Source organism: Ictalurus furcatus, chromosome 2 (assembly GCF_023375685.1).
Source record: "Ictalurus furcatus strain D&B chromosome 2, Billie_1.0, whole genome shotgun sequence".
In the NCBI taxonomy this organism is placed as follows: Eukaryota; Metazoa; Chordata; class Actinopteri; order Siluriformes; family Ictaluridae; genus Ictalurus; species Ictalurus furcatus.
In genome coordinates, this window is record NC_071256.1 from 22,960,477 (window position 1) to 22,978,250 (window position 17,774).

At 38.0% G+C, this 17,774-nt stretch overlaps 1 protein-coding gene across 2 annotated transcripts in view; it reads left to right on the forward strand.

Annotated features, from left to right (window-relative positions):
- Positions 1 to 7,485: 7,485 nt before the first annotated feature.
- Positions 7,486 to 17,774, forward strand: part of prkcab (protein kinase C, alpha, b) — a 164,474-nt gene continuing 154,185 nt past the window's right edge. For both annotated transcript variants that reach the window (XM_053653652.1, XM_053653657.1), the window contains exons 1-2: positions 7,486 to 8,216; positions 10,795 to 10,826. In XM_053653652.1, coding sequence (XP_053509627.1) covers positions 8,050 to 8,216; positions 10,795 to 10,826 — 199 coding nt within the window. In that variant the 5' untranslated portion in view covers positions 7,486 to 8,049. The remainder of the gene's footprint in view (positions 8,217 to 10,794; positions 10,827 to 17,774) is intronic.

A 17,774-nucleotide genomic window follows, 5' to 3' on the forward strand; every position in this document is an offset into this window, starting at 1 on the left:
AGTAACCGCTAAACAAAATGGCCGCCAGGAGCGCACTGGCACAGACAAAAGTCTTAACAGTTATAATAAAACATTAAACCAAATATAACACCATGCTATATATTATATTATATTATATTATATTATATTATATTATATTATATTATATTACATTATCCATCTCTCCACTTTCTGTACTGCTTATCCTACACATGGTTACGGGATAGCCTGGAGAAAAACAAACAAACAAACAAACACAAAAAAAACAAATAATAGAAACCCTCATAGAATTTGTAATGGTTTTAATGGTTATAATTGGTATTGTATTGGTTTTAATGGAAACTGTAATGGTCCCTGAAGGGTCTCTACTGGTAATTTGTTGCCTTCTATTGGTGGCCATTAAGGACCATATAATAATGGTAATGGTTTTAATTGTGTTTGTAGTGGAAACTATTAGAAGTTCTGTAATAGTTTCTATTGGGGTTTTTTTCAGCAGGGTGGATGGGGTGCCAGCCCATCGCAGGGCATGCACATTCACACACATTCATACACTGTGGACACGCCAATCAGCCTACTGTGCATGTCTTTGGACTGGGAGAGGAAACCGGAGTACCCGGAGGAAACCCCCACAGAACAGGGAGAACATGTAAACGCTGCACACACAGGCCTGTATCAGGAATCGAACCCCTAACCCTGGAAATATTATATTATATTGTATTACATTATATTATATTATATTATATTAAGAAAACAAGATAATACGTGACAAATTTATTACAATAAGCTTCTGGAAAATTATCACAAAGGATTTATCATCATTTATGTGTTTAAGGAGAAAACAGTGAACCTCTATTGGAAAGTTTGTAGTAAAAGTATCCACCTCACCGCTCGAGAGTCACCAGTTCAATCCTGAACTGACTGTGTGGAATTTCACATGTTCTCCCGATGTTAACATTGGTTTCCTCTGCCCCTAGGTGTAAATGAGTTTGAGAATGTGTTCATGGTGCCATGTGATGGACTGGCATCCTATCCTAAGTGGTTATTGACAATGAATGAATAAATGAATGAATGAATGAAAAAAATTATATTATAGGGTTTAAATGTACTCCTGCATTAAAATAAGAATCGCGTACTGAAAACTTCCCAATGTTGCCAAATTAGCAACATTTTCACTAGATTTGGTGACTTGTGAATGTGTCCAGTGACAAATAGTGACTTTCAAAGCAGACATTAACTGTCCTGAACTCAAAATTATAGGACTTTGTAAACATGTAAATAGTTTGTGGTGGCATTAGCAAAGACTGTTTCTTTTTCTATACAAAATAAGTCATCTATTTTTTGCTATTCTGATAAAACTCTATTATTTTCTATCATATCTTCAGAAAATCTTCCTCATTTAACACGTTTTGATGTGCATTTCATGATTATTCAAGTAACACACAAATTTGCACCACATTTTTTGCTCAAAATAAATGAAACAAAATTGAATGGAATTTGTAGGGTAGGTGTGTCAAACTTTATTAATGTGGAATAAAAAGAAGAAGAAGAAGAAGAAGAAGAAGAAGAAGAAGAAGAAGAAGTGCACACCATAATTACATTAAACGTTTCCACTTAATTAAAATAAACATTTATTTATTCCTTTTAGTACTTTTCCACACAAATTTTAATATTCACTTTGTCAGTTAAATGCAACAGTAAGCATTTTTATTCATTTCCAGTAAAAAGAAAAATCCATAAAACTACAAATATTATAGCTCTACAGTCTTTCATATAATCTGGTATTTAAATAATTTAATAAATCATTTGCTATTTGCGATTTTAATTTGAAATACTATTTTTTCCTTTGGAGACCTGATGTTGTTTCCGGCTTCACAGCACTTCAGAACGCGGTTGTTATCTCCTAGCAACAGTTCAACACCTGGCGTGTGTGCATTGCTGCTGCTGTATTCGTAATTCTCCAAGCCAAACAAACAAACAAAAAAAAGACAAAATAAAAACATATGCAAAAACATTTAAACACACATTTAACATAAACTAAAAAAAGTTACAAATATCCCAAATCCAATTTTCCAGTCCATCAGTCTTTACAATCCAATTTTCCAATCCATACATCTTTACAATCCAATTTTACAATCCATCAGTCTTTACAATCCAATTTTACAATCCATCAGTCTTTACAATCCAATTTTACAATCCATACGTCTTTACAATCCAATTTTACAATCCATCAGTCTTTACAATCCAATTTTGCAATCCATACGTAGCCTAATTAACATAAAATTAAATCATATTGAATGCACAGCCAGCACTTTTAATCTGAAGCTAGGACTATTAAACATTAGATCTCTTGCGTCTAAGGCTCTTATTGTTAACGCAATCATTACTGATCAGGAATGTAATTTAATGTGTTTAACGGAAACTTGGATTAAACCAAACGAGTACATAGCATTAAATGACGCCAGTCCTCCTGGATACAGTTATGTACATCGGCCTCGTTCAACTGGTAGAGGAGGAGGTGTTGGTCTCATCCATAGTAAAAATCTAGTCGTCACACAAAAACCTAGTTATAAATTTAATTCTTTTGAAATTCTTTATACCGGTATAAGTTATGTAGCCACAAAAAATAAGTCAATTCCTCTAATTATTATTTACAGACCTCGAGGGCCATATACTGAATTTCTTAGTGAATTTGCAGACTTTGTCTCAAACCTGGTTGTGTCTGTAGATAAAGCATTAATCGTCTGAGATTTTAATATTCATTTTGATAACCTGGAAGACCCTCTAAGAATAGCAGTTGTGTCCATCTTAGACTCAGTAGGGATTAATCAGAACGTAATCGGGCCTACTCATAATGGTGGTCACACTCTTGATCTGATACTAACATACGGATTAAGTATAGAAAATATTGTAATTTTTCCGCAGTCTGAAGTTGTCTCAGACATTATCTTATTTCGTTCATAATACATATTGATCATAATATTTCCACCTCGCCTCGCTACTGCGTAAAACGTACCTACACATCAGCTACTGCACCGAGCTTCATAAATAACCTCACAGAAACATCAATTAGATTTGGATCACCGTCAGATCCGATAGAACTCGATCAGGTGACTGAAAGCTTGGAGTCGACACTCCACTACACACTAGATAGAGTGGCTCCACTCAAAAGAAAAATAATTAGAGAGAAAAAATTAGCACCCTGGTATAACGATCAAACGCGTACCTTAAAACAGACAACTCAACAATTAGAACGTAAATGGCGTCAAACCAAACTGGTGATATTCCAAACAGCATGGGAGGAGAGCCTACTGAAATATAGAAAATCTCTTGGCAATGCTAGAAAAATCAATTTCTCCACCTTAATTGCTTAATAGATAACAAAAACAATTCTAGATTCCTATTCAACACGGTAGCAAAATTAACTAGGAATAAAACCACTACAGAGAGAAACACTCAATCATTACATAGCAGTGAAGATTTCATGAAATTTTTCATTGATAAGGTTGAAAATATTAGACGTGAAATACAGGCCATTAAATTAAAACCGGACAGTACTGTAACAAACCTATTAGATGATAATGTAGCAATATCACATCAATGTTTAGAGTGTTTTGCTCCGCTTAGAGAGACCGAACTAGCTACATTAATCTCTTCAGCCAATTCATCAACTTGCATACTAGATCCTGTATCTACATGTTTCTTTAAACAGATTTGTCCAGGAGTATTTGAACCACTTTTAAATATAATCGATTCTTCCCTTAGCACTGGCTATGTACCTAAATCACTTAAATTAGCAGTTATTAAACCCTTGATTAAAAAACCTGACCTTGACCCCTCTCAACTGTCCAGCTATAGACCAATATCAAATCTCCCCTTCCTCTCTAAGATTTTAGAAAAGGTTGTAGCAAAGCAGTTATGCTCGTACTTAGATAGGAATAACATTCATGAAATGTATCAGTCAGGATTTAGACTTCATCATAGCACAGAGACAGCGATAGTTAAAGTAGTAAATGACCTACTACTGGCCTCTGATCAGGGTTTTGTCTCGCTGCTTGTGTTACTCGACCTTAGTGCAGCTTTTGATACTATAGATCATACTATTCTCCTTGATAGATTAGAAAATGTTGTTGGCATTAAGGGAACAGTCCTCTCCTGGCTCAGGTCTTATCTGACCGATCGTTATCAGTTCGTAGATGTAAATGAAGACTTCTCCACGCATACTGAGGTTACCTTTGGAGTTCCACAGGGTTCTGTTTTAGGCCCACTGCTTTTTACTTTATATATGCTACCCCCAGGACAAATTATTCGTAAGCATGGAATTAGCTTCCACTGTTATGCTGATGATACACAGTTGTATGTTTCAGCGAAGCCAGAGGACAGACAGAAGCTTAGTAAGGTTGAGGATTGTGTAAAGGACATTAGACGTTGGATGTTAACTAACTTCCTTTTACTTAATTCTGATAAAACAGAAATACTATTATTAGGATCACGTGTAGCTAGAAATAATCTTTCTGATCACATGGTTACTCTGGATGGACTTTCTGTTTCAACATGTACAGCGGTTAAAGACCTTGGAGTGATTATTGACTCCAGCCTATCATTTGATGCTCATGTAGATAATATTACTAGGATAGCCTTCTTTCATCTCAGAAATATTTCTAATATAAGAAATATATTGTCACTACATGATGCAGAAATACTAGTTCATGCATTCATCACCTCTAGATTAGATTACTGTAATGCCTTACTGTCTGGATGTTCCAGTAGGAATATAAACAAACTCCAGTTAGTCCAGAATGCAGCTGCTAGAGTCCTAACTAGAACTAGAAAATACGACCATATCACACCAATATTATCAATACTGCATTGGCTCCCAGTGGAATCCCGCATTAACTATAAAATACTTTTATTAGCCTATAAAGCACTAAACGGTCTCGCGCCACAATATCTAAGCGACCTTTTGGTTTTCTATGATCCACCACGCCTACTTAGATCAAAAGGTGCAGGCTATTTGTCGGTACCTCGAATAGAGAAGGCTACAGCAGGGGGGAGAGCTTTCGCTTATAGAGCCCCACTGTTATGGAACAGTCTTCCTATTAGTGTTTGGGACTCTGACGCAGTCTCAGTGTTTAAGTCTAGGCTCAAAACGTATTTGTTTACTCAAGCCTACCCTGACTAGACTTTCTATTATACTAATTCCCAGTCCTAATAATCTTTTCTCTCCCTCTCTCCTTCTGCCGAGCCACACACGATTTTATGGAAATACTAGAGATCCAGATCCTTTCTGCCTCTGGATGGAGCTCAAGTCTTCTCCAATTCCAGACTGCTGGGACTACGGCTGCTTCTAAGCCCATACAGACTTCATATAAGTCAATAATGAACTTTTTCACATTATCTGTTGTTACCCAGATGAGGATGGGTTCCCTTCTGACTCTGGTTCCTCTCAAGGTTTCTTCCTCTTAAAACATCTTAGGGAGTTTTTCCTTGCCACCGTCGCCACTCAGTGGCTTGCTCAGTTGGGATAAATTCTCACCTTTAATATCTGTATACATGTTGATATTTGTGTAAAGCTGCTTTGAGACAATGTCTATTGTAAAAAGCGCTATACAAATAAAATTGAATTGAATTGAATTGAATATGTCTTTACAATCCAATTTTCCAATCCATCAGTCTTTACAGTCCACTTTTACAATCCATACGTCTTTACAAGCTAATTTTAGAATCCATCACTCTTTACAATCAAGCTATAAAATCCATCAGTCTTTACAATCCAATTTTACAATCCATCAGTCTTTACAAGCTAATTTTAGAATCCATCACTCTTTACAATCCAATTTTACAATCAGCTGCACAGATCACAGTTTCCCATCCCTGGTCCTGGTGTTTTAGCTCAGGAAAAAGTTAATAGCTGATTAGTTGAATTAGCTGTGCTGTGAGCAGGGAAAAGATTCAAATGTGTAGGATAAGGTGCAGCTACTCCAGCACAACGGGTGGGAATCTGTGGTGTAAATAAAAAATAAACAGAAAAAAGACTGTGGTCTGTAAACCTGTGTGAAACTCCTCACTGCTCTGCTAAACAGCTTCCGCAATCACAGGCACATGTACAGTACTAGATAACAGGTTCAAATTCTTTTCAACAGGTTCAACAACAACAACAACAAACACTTTTCCAAGCTATGAGTCATAAAAGGCAACATAATGTTCAATATTAGGATTTTTCTAAAAAGATATTGTCATGATGTAGTTAGTATTGTACTAACTGATATTTAGGCAATTTAGAAAATTATGTCTGCCCATATGTATTTCTCCTATTTTTCACAATAAGGTGGAGAGAGTTAACTTGGCACTAGCTCTGGTGCTGTGGTCACACTTCAGGGTCAACCTGAGATGACAGGTCAAATAAGAGAAATTAAATATACTTTAATATATTTGTATAAGTGGTTAGCACATTCACCTCACACCTCTAGGGTTGAGGGTTCGATTCCTGACGCAACTCCGTGTGTGTGAAGCTTGCATGTTCTCCCCGTCCTGCAGGGGTTTCCTCCGGGTACTCCGGTTTTCTCCCCTAGTACAAAGACATGCATGGTACGCTGACTGGCATGTCCAAAGTGTCTCTAGTTTATGAATGGGTGCGTGAATGTGTATGTGATTGTGCCCTGTGATGGATTGGCACCCCGTCCAGGGTGTACCCCGCCTTGTGCCCGATGCTCCCTGGGATAGGCTCCAGATTCCCCGTGACCCAGTAGGGTAAGCGGTATAGAAAATGGATAGATGGATGGATATTTGTATAAAATATAATATGGTTAAAGTTATTAAGGTTATCAAATATACTGTAAGTATTTTAAAGTCTCTCTCTCTCTCTCTCTCTCTCTCTCTCTATATATATATATATATGTAGTATCTCACAAAAGTGAGTACACCCCTCACATTTTTGTAAATATTTGTTATATCTTTTCATGTGACAACACTGAAGAAATGACACTTTGCTACAATGTAAAGTAGTGAGTGTGCAGCTTGTATAACAGTGTAAATTTGCTGTCCCCTCAAAATAACTCAACACACAGCCATTAATGTCTAAACCGCTGGCAACAAGTGAGTACACCCCTAAGTGAAAATGTCCAAATTGGGCCCAATGTTTCAATATTTTGTGTGCTCACAAATTACAGTGAGGTTAAAAAGTTGTTGTTTATTTACATGATATGACTCAGGAACAACGAGTTGTCTCAGAGACTGATTCATTCATTTTTTGTTGACCGCGCATGCGCAGCAACATCCCCATAGGTTCTGTACCGGAAACAGAAATGATTAGTTCACCTCTTGAGTCTTCGGGTTCGGGTCGTTCATTCATCACGTTACAGCTCCACTGCATTCAGCCTATGGAGCGGTCACAGGATGAAGAAACGACTCAAACCTGAAGACTCGAGAGTTGAACTAATCATTTCTGTTTCAGGGGAACTGACGTGACAAATGTGACGTGACAAAAGAAAGAACGACTCGGGTGGGGAGGTGAGGTGACCTAACAGACTGCATCGCCTGAAGACCTAATGCTAAGCTATTAATTAATCATTTCTGCTTCTTATAATTCGGCCGCATTGGCCTGTAGTTTATTTTTTAGTCCAAATGTGATCAACGTTTGCACAAGTACTAGGTGTGTAACGTGACATTTTAATTATATTCTGCTGAAATGAACGAAATGACTCGTGATTCAAAGACCCGAGTCAGTAAAATGATCCGAACTTCCCATCACTAGAGTACAGGAGCAGGCTTTGGGGGAATCTGTTGGCTGGAAACAGAGACGCTATTTGATTGACGCTAGTGGGGTTTGTTTTTGTTTTTTTTGGCACGTTGCGTCCACGAGGCGGCGCTGTGCGACCTTCCCGGAGCCTCGCCGCCGCCTGAACGCCACTGACGTCACTGAGAGACGCGAAAGAAGCAAAGAAGCGCGAGGAAAGAGACACAGAGAGTGCAGCGTTCCATACGATCACCATCACACAGAGAGAGAGAGAGAAAGAGAGAGAGAGAGAGGGAGATTGAGCGGTACGGCGGGAGAGTGCGCTCCTCTGTCCCGCTATGGCTGATCTTATCCACATGCACGACTCTTCCGCTGCGCTCGTGAACCGGTTCGCCCGCAAAGGCGCGCTGCGGCAGAAGAACGTGCACGAAGTAAAGAACCACAAGTTCACCGCGCGCTTCTTCAAGCAGCCCACGTTCTGCAGCCACTGCACCGACTTCATCTGGTAAGACGCACCTGCCCTGTGCGGATCACGCTCTCTGCGCGAAACTTTACCAGCACCATTGTAGAAACTTTCTCCATGAAATGCTTTCTCTCTCTCTTTATTTATTTATTTATTTATTTTTATTTTTTTTAAGAAATGCCCGTTTTTCAGTTTAGCGCGTGCCCGGACTCCTGGCTGTCACCATTACGCACCGAGACGCGCCAGTCCTTTCAGCTTTCCGCTTCAGATAGGAGACGCAGGCGCGCTTAGTAGCCTACAGACTGATCGGACTGCTCTTCAATGTAAATGTGCTCCAATCAAATGATAGATAGAGAGAGAGAGAGAGAGAGAGAGAGAGAGAGAGAGTGGATTGCAAACACAACATGCATAAAAAAAGTGTTCCCATATGTGCAGTGTCAGAAGCCAGCAACAGCACTAACTAAACACTACTTTTCCTGTTCCATGTCACTGTGGTGGTAGCAACAAGGCAATCTTTTGAGCCTTTAGTGTGTAGTTTTCACCTGGACACGTGGATATAGTGTACTTTTAAGAGACATGCACAGTTTTTGTTTTTTTGTTTTTTTTAAAGTAACGCTTTAAAGCGACATTAATTCCATGTGTAGGTGAAAGATGGTACCACCACAGCAACATGGAAAGGTACAGTTTAATACATCTTGTGTAGGTTTACCTTTGGTTTGTGTTTTCACCTGCAAACCTGGATGCACTGTCTCTTTTTAAGATTCATAAATGTACAGTTGGTTTTTTAAGTAAATATTTAAAGCTGTCCCGGTAAAAGATACATCGCCTAGTAAAAGTACATCTTTGGTATCTTTTAGTGTGTAGTTTTCACCTGGACACGTGGATAGGGTGTACCTTTAAGAGACTTAAACAGTTTTTGAATGTAAAGCTTTAAAGCTAGATTAATTCCATGCACCCAGTGTAGGTAAAATATACTGTACATGTCTGCTTGATGGTCCCACCACAGCAACATGGAAAGGTACAGTTTAATTCGGTTTTGTACATCTTTTCTACCATTATTTTCACCTGGATACACTGCATCTTTAAGATACATAAATGTACAGTTTTTATTTTTTAACGTAACGATACATAGCCTAGTAAAAGGTACAAGACATGTCTCCTTGATGGGACTACCACAGCGACAAGGAGACGTGTGTCCACCAGCGTAACCCCCCCCCCCCCCCCCGCCCCGACAGTGTGATGATGTTTAATACGTTCTCAGAAATAAACGTAACAGATTGTGCTTTTCTTTGTTGCTGAGGTGGTATTATCATCAAAACTACATCTTTTGTATACCTTTAGTGTGTAGGTTCACTCTGAAACGTGGATACGGTTTTCCTTTAAGATACATAAATGGATTGTTTTTAAAGTAAAGATTTAAAGCTACATTACATGCACTCTGTTTAGGTATCAGATACAGAACATAGCCTGCTAAAGGTATGAAACATGCCTCCTTGATTGTACCGACTCAGCGATAAGGAAAGGTACAGTTTAATACTGCCCCCCACCCCCAACCCCCCCTAAATTCACACACTTAAAATCTGTATCCTGTGTTTATATATGTCTGTAAAGCTGCTTTGAGACAATGACCACTGTTAAAAGCGCTATACAAATAAAATTGAATTGAATTGAACTTTAGATATAAATGTAGCAAACGGTACTTTGTTGCTGAGGTGGTAAAACCAAGAGTACATCCTCGGTACCTTCAGAGTGTATTGTTCACCCGGAAATGTGGATATAGTGCAATGATTTAAGAACCATAAATGGACCGTTTTTTTTTTGGAGTTTTTTTTTTGTTTTTTTTTTAGAGCAAAGCTTTAAATGCACATTGCATTCAGTTGTTTAGATACATAGCCTGCTAAAGGTACAAAACATATCTCCTTGATGGTACTACCCCAGTATCAAGGCAAAGTACAGTTAGTACTGTTTTTCTAAGCGTTTGATAATGTTTAATACATACACTCCATTACTTTTCCACGTTGCTGAGGCGGTACCATCAAGAGACATATTTTGTATCGTCGGTATGTATGTGGTGTACCTTTTAATTAGTGAAGTGAAACTTGATGGGTCCATCAGTGGTCCTTAAGGTTATTTTTAAAGGTATACTGTATTCATGTTTAAAGCTCCAAGATACGTAGTCAGGGTACAAATAATGTCACAACCCAGTGACTGTTCGATACCGTTACTTGTGAGATAGTATATTCAGTATAGTCTAATACATCTGTAGTCTACAATTTCCTTGATTTGCATTCAGATTAGTTTAATATTCCTATTATTTTCACCTCACAAAGATAGGAACTCCGTCTTGTTATTTTCTCTAGTAGTGACAGCTGTTTGTAAGAAATTCAGTTTCAGAACAATTTTCAGCAAGTATTCTTTGCTACATTTGTGCATGTTTATACATGATAATAGGATCAAAATGGCATTTGGGCACAAATAGAATGATTTATGTACATGTCCATGGGAAGTCTAGAGCTAATTATTCCTGTGTGTGTATTCTACTACTGTTTTGATTTGATGTTATACAGTTATTTATGTGCGTGTCCCCCCCCCCCCCCCTCTCTCTCTCTCAACTCAACAGGGGATTTGGCAAGCAGGGATTCCAGTGCCAAGGTAATGTGTGCATTGTACTGCATGTATGTGTGTGTTGTGTGCTCGTGTTAAAAAGCAGCACATCCGCTGTACTGTACTGTACTGTACTGTTCTGTACTGTACCATAAATATGTGTGTGATGAGCCTGTGGAAAAGACAGCGGTTGTAAAATGAGCCGATGTCGGTTTTATCGCCTTCCTGTAATAATAGTAATATGGAGCCGTCGATGCAGATGAAGGGGTTATAATACCTTCATTTGTTTAAACATCATGTCATATTAAGGAAATTTACTCCGCTGTAATGTGGAAACTGTTGCGCTTGCCAGGCCCGGGCTGCATCTGCAAAAGTGCCTGAGTAAAAAGTACAAACATCTCACGGCTAGACTGATGGCAACTGAAAAAAACGTTAGAGACGTTAGATAAAACATGGAAAGCGGACATTTTCTCAGTCGTTTGCATAAATGCCATCGTTCCTTCTTGCTCACTGAATGTCTAGAAATTGCTGGAAATTGAAATTTGTGTGACTCTCATTTGTGCTTTTGTGTCAGCTTGAAAGAGGCATTAATGTATAAAATGTCTGTCTTTATAGCCTTCTGTCACCATCTATTGAACAGTGATCTTGATTTTGTGAATTGTTCCCAGCTATGAGGTGGTGTGATACACCGTTATCACCCTGAAGTGAAATATTCTCCAATAACAGCATGTCCCAAAGTGTTTTATTTCTCTTATACCACTGCAATTTGCCCAATATCAATTTGTTTATTAAATAAACGATAATGTGACGCTCCTTAAAAAAAAAAAAGTATAGTTATGTTGAATGTTGTGGAACACTCTTAAAACAAGTTTGTTCCTGTTATCACTTACTTTATAACAGTTATAACCGTTCAAACCCTCAGCAGCCTCTCGGTTTTTGTTTTTTTTGCCTTTCTCTTGAAGTCTCTTGAACAAGAAAAAAAAATGCAGTTTGTCATGTTACCAAGAAACCACAAAACCCTCTGTCTTTAAGTTTTTCTTGTGTCAGAAAGTTACAGCTTTAACTTTAACTGTTACAACGGGCTGACACCGGAGACTCCTTCCAAAATTCGAAGCAAACATCTCCTCACAGAAAACCCTCACAATTCCAATGATTACATATCTTTTAATCAAATGAAATCAAAATTGAAGTTTTGTGGCTTTTAGTCTGAATATGTTCGGCTTAAGGTTGTCTATGAGCTAGTGTGCTAAAAAAACAACGACAAAATTCCCATTTAGAAGACACAGACATTCAAAATTTACAGTCTCTCTCTACCACCGATATGGATCTGCAATTTTGATGACATCATTCTGCACTTCAGCTTCTCATCAAATTTTCTGTCCAATCAAATTCTCTCTAGAAGCTGAAGTGTCCCGCCCCCCAACATCATGTAAATCCATGGTACTAACTGTCACGTATGGCTTACAGGGTTCGTATAAGGTGCTTGAAGTGTTTGAATTTGGCTTTTAGGAATGTATTTTTTTTTTTAGAAATGAATTTTTTTAATCTAGTGGTGCTTAAAAAGTCAATAAATAAGGAATCTCTAAATGACTTTAAAGTGTTTATTTTCGATAGACCATGAATACAATCCTTTCACTCAAAATATGACTCCCCGCTGCAGCCCCTCATTTTTCGCAGCGTGTTAAAAGGTCCGTTTAACGCCGCAATGCCCGTTAATGGGAGTGTTCACACTCACACGTAAAACACGTGGCATCAAAGCATAAAATTGTTTTAATGTTGAGGGGTTAATTTTTTTGATGCGCCGCCTTAAAGACTGGCCGACCAATGAGATTTGTGCGTTTGTTCATGTGCCCGGAGCTGCTGAAGTTGCATAAAACTATGACTTGGTGGCGCTCAAGTACAAAACTGTCTAACCGATGAAGAAGAATCGAAAAAGAAGATGCAAGCAAGTTGAATGTTGAGCTCCTGGTGTCTTTGGTGTCTGAACGCCGAGAGCTGTGTGATAAACGCCACAGCGACTGCAAGAATAAAGAGAGAAAGTGGAGCGTAGAGTGCAACAAAGAGAGCGAAAGAGAGAAAGATGACATTTACTTTTTTGTTCATGGCTTGATACCTGCACTAAAGACATTGTCCCCACCCCAGCTGTCTTTGGTCAAACTCCATATGCAACAGTTAGTGTACAATGCAGAGTTTGGTCAGTCCTCATTTTCTCAGTTTCCTCACCAATTGCCTGTGTCCTACCATCAGGTCATCCCGCGCACCTCTACAAACTATGAGCACCACAACATTAGGTCTTGGCCTCAAAGAAATACTTTGTTTAGGAATCTATTTCTAAAGTATTACTCAGTAATGTTTATTTGCTCTACTGTTCACTTGCATTACTGACATCGAGACTTATTTGCACCACCATTTCTGACTACCATTCCCTGATGTCATGTTTATTATTGTGTTACTGTTGCAAAACATTGTTCATTCATAAAAAAAAAAATCATGTTTTTTTCAGGTATATTATTACAAAACAATGCCATTCAACATGCAAACTTGAAACCTTTTTACTAGCATCCACCATTTTACTGATAAATGACATACCTGAAATAAAATGCTCACTGCTAATACATCCTTCTGCCTACACACATGAACATGGAATCCTTTGAAATGCAAGCATATATTCGAAATGATCCATTTAATTCTTTCTACACTAAATAGCATTGTTTGTTTCTTTGTCTCTTCCCTGGAAATATGCAAATGATAATCTGCTGATTGAAAGTCCATTGTATTTATTTTGCACCTGGCATATATATATATATATATATATATATATATATATATATATATATATATATATATATATATGCATAGAAGTATTCTTCACATCTTATTCAAATAGCTTATTCAAATAGTTGTATTATCATATTGACCACAAAAAAAGATTATTCATATTCAACACTTCATCAATTTGCAGGAGTATTAACATTTTTGGGCACAACAATAGTTGCCTTATACCCAAACCCTCCCAAAAACAAAATTAGATTAAAAAAAAATAAATAAACCTGGTCTTCCCATAAGTGTGTGAATGCTATTACTGTGACTTTGATATAATTTGATATAATACAAATCATTATGTATTCATAGTATACTGTTTAAAATGAGAACTTTAAGCATTTAGCTTTAAATACATATTTGTTGCAGTGACCAAATTACCAAATACCTTGCATTTCACAAAAATGCATACGTGCTTTAGCCAGTTCGCAAAAAAGTGCATGAATGCCTTTTTTGCAAAGAAATAAATACTGGCTCTCTTCTGCTTCTCAGTGATAACCGGATGTCAGAAACAGAAATTTGTGCAGCGCCACCTTGTGTACCGGGGTATTTCTGCTTTTCAATAAGCGGCATCTACTGTCGGGGTGAATCTGCGCTTTCATTCAGCACATCGCCCGCGTTTAACGCCTGGGTGTGAACACAAACAAAAGCTGTGAAAAACATCCCGGAGACGCACTGTCTCAAAAACGTTTGGCAATCACATAGGGAAGATCCAGGAAGAAGAAATATGCTTGGATACTGAGCTAGCAACAGATGGCAAAGGCATCAATGCTTGGTTAATTCCCAACCAGATTATCTCCTCTCACCTAGTTAATTTTCCATAAGAGATGAAGCCATGTGTGCCTGTGTGCGTGTGTATGTGTGTGTGTGTATGTGTGCCTGTATGTGTGTTTGCATATCATCTACTTATGATTGTAATATTTAACCTGCCAGCTCCAGCATAAAACAGGAGACGGTTAGCCTCTATATCAGAAACTTTGCTCTTAGTACCACTCATTAAACCAGCATTGTTTTTGTCGAGGTCTCTAGAAGCAGCGTGCAGGTCAGTGAGATCTACTGAGTTTTTTTTAACTGTAATTTATGTATAAGGAGACTCATTAATGTGAACCTGGAATGTTATAATCATATAATTAGCGATGAGTTCCTGCAATTTTAGATACAGATTACATCATTATACTTTAATGACTTGAAAGAATGCGATCATAAATGAAGACAAACCAGACCAGTCATAAGTGTATGCCAAAAGAAATGCTCTGTAGCTGAGGAAGAGTTAGTGTGTGTCAATGGTTGCTGACGCTCTGCAATGGATGAGCTGCATTACTGGAAAATTGAAAGCATGTGACGCCTAGGAGGCACCCTTTCACTGGTTAGTCATCATTTATGGAGTTGTGGACATCTCTGAATGTAAATCAATCATGCCTTTGCAGGTGATTGGATTTTATAAACATACGCATATGAGTATGAAGTTACTGGAACTTTTGTAACTCTAGCAGGAAATTCTTAGTTCTGTAGTTTAGGTTATTTAGATAATTTTCTCTCAACTTTACTAAAAGATTGATTCATGAGACACAATTAACACTAATGATCTTATTGTTAACTTTTGAACAAAACATGTATTCTCAGAATTTAAAATAAAGATGGAAAACATGATACTCTCATATCTCAAGTTCATGTGAGAATTTATCAAGATATTTTTGTCTTAGGTTTAATAATGTACTGTTGAGTATACATGCAAAACTTAAAGCTTATTTAGTTCTAGGGAGAACACTAAAACAGTGTATGTATTAGAGAGGTTTCCAAATAAAACCATATTTGGAAGCTAAAAATCCATATTTATTAAAAATTTCTTGAGAAAACATTTAGTTTTTTACATTTATGGCATTTGGCAGAATCCTATATCCTATATCAAGAGCAACTTACATTTGACTTCATTTATACATCTGAGCAGTTGAGGGTTAAGGGCGTTACTCAAGGGCCCAAAAGTGGCAGCTTGGCAGTGGTGGGGATTGAACTCACAACCTTCCAATCAGTAGCCCAATGTCTTTACCACTGAGCTTCCAATGGTTGCAGGGATGTGTAAGTCCAATACTGAGTCAATATCAGGGCCAAAATTGGCCTGAAACATTGGATAGGTATCATATCAGATTTCATGTATTTCATCTAATCGCATCCACTGATGTATTTTATGTTATGAATGCATGTTATGTTGACTGAGACAACATGTGAGCATAAGAACCTGCTGCCATCATGCCTGCTTCACATAATTTTGCAACAGAAGCTTGCAGACAATCGGCTTGACTACTAAGAAGATGTGAGTATTGATGGAGATGGAGCTTACAGATGGTATTACTGATGGGTGGTAGGCTGTGAGAGAAGGAAAGTGTGGGAGAGTTGACAGGAGGACAAGGCATGTTCTTGGACTCGGCAGAGAACTGAGATGAGGAAGCTGTATGAATGGACTTCTTGAAGACTTTCGGATGAGTCTGATAATGGTCTTTGGTTTGAGTAAACACTGCAAACGCATTACAACATTCTCAGAATCATTCTCGATTCCCGGCCCACATGACTCCACATATCGAAGTGTCCTTGGGCAAGACACTGAAGTTGCTCCTGATGGCAAGTTAGCACCTTGCATGGCAGCTCTGCTACCATTGGTGTGTGAGTGTGTGTGTGAATGGGTGAATGAGACACGGTGTAAAGCGCTTTGGATAAAAGCGCTAAATAAGTGCAGACCATTTACAGTGTGACATGGTATACAGCTGGGATCATGTTCATACAGTCTGACAAGCAACAGTCGCAAAGCAATATTAAAAAACGCACAGTGTGCACCCAGCTTTAGACAAACAAAAGTTTTTATTTGGTGTGTACCAAGATGTTTAAACATAATGCATGCTGTTTTCTGAATCAAGAACACACGGTTATGTGGAAAAACTGACAAAACTTATTGAAATAAAGTCGACAAGAGTTGAATAATATCTGTTACGGGTGATCTGAGGACAGAACACTATGTCACATAGCTGAAATCTATGGAAAAACTTGCAGATTTTTGTCAAAACAACAAACATGATGTGTTACTTTAGACTTTTTTTTGTTATAATAGGATAATAGTCATATATGTGTTTGTTCATCTTAGTCTATATTAATGCACTTAACTAGATAGCTTGCCATGCGTTGTTACATTATACTAGCTAACACTTTTTAGCCATGTTAGTTAAATTTACAGGAAACCAAAACTTAGGACTGGACAGCAAATTGGAGTTTTTTTTTTTATTTGCTTGATTGGCTTTTTAATGAATTTATGATTTGTCCCCTGCTGAGATTGTTAGCACTGGCATCAAATCAGGTGTGACTGATGGTTGAACATCAAATAATGGAACCCGCCTCTCTAAATGGATGTCTAAGAAGTTCAGAAAATGCCAACATTTGCAGAGAGGCATCTCGCAAATATCAAGAGCATTTTTTTCATTATATGTGACTGGTATGTGACGAATAGGAAACATGTTTACCACATGCATACATGTAAACATATAAACTACAAGCCGTTATGTGAGCAAAAACAGGTCAAACAAAGTGGAAATGGAAAGATTGAATGGCTCAAAGAAATTTGGTCCTTTAGTTCGCATAAGCATTATTGAGGCTCCTGTGTGTAACAGTTAGAGTGAAGACCCATCTGATAGTCTCTTTCTCCAAGAAAGGGTAATGAGGCAGGCCCTCAGTGATTCATCACCATCATTTACACTTTAGTCTGACTTGGAACTCATTAAGGGTCCTGCCATTAGAGGCAGGTGAAAAAAGGCAGGGGTGTAAAATGCACAGGTCTGAGTGCACTCAGTGGGGCCTAGAGCAGTGTAAATGAAGTGGAGAGCTTTTAAACTTTGGAGGCAGTGACCTTGACTGTTATGAAACTGGTACTGTGTGTGTTTGCCCTGCTCACCTTCTACAACCACCTCCACATTTCTAGGTCAAAGAGAGTGTAGGCTTGTTTGTGTATGTGTATGTGTCCTATGACCAGGCATGTTGCTTCTTTAGTGCTTCTTTGGAGTGTGAGTTTGTTGTGTTTGTGTGTATGTGTGTGTGTAAGTGTTGAGCTGTACCAGATGCCGTAAACCTTTTCCAGAAATAAATGTGGTTCAATCAAAACTTAAATGTACATTCAGGGGGAAATTGGGTGCTACA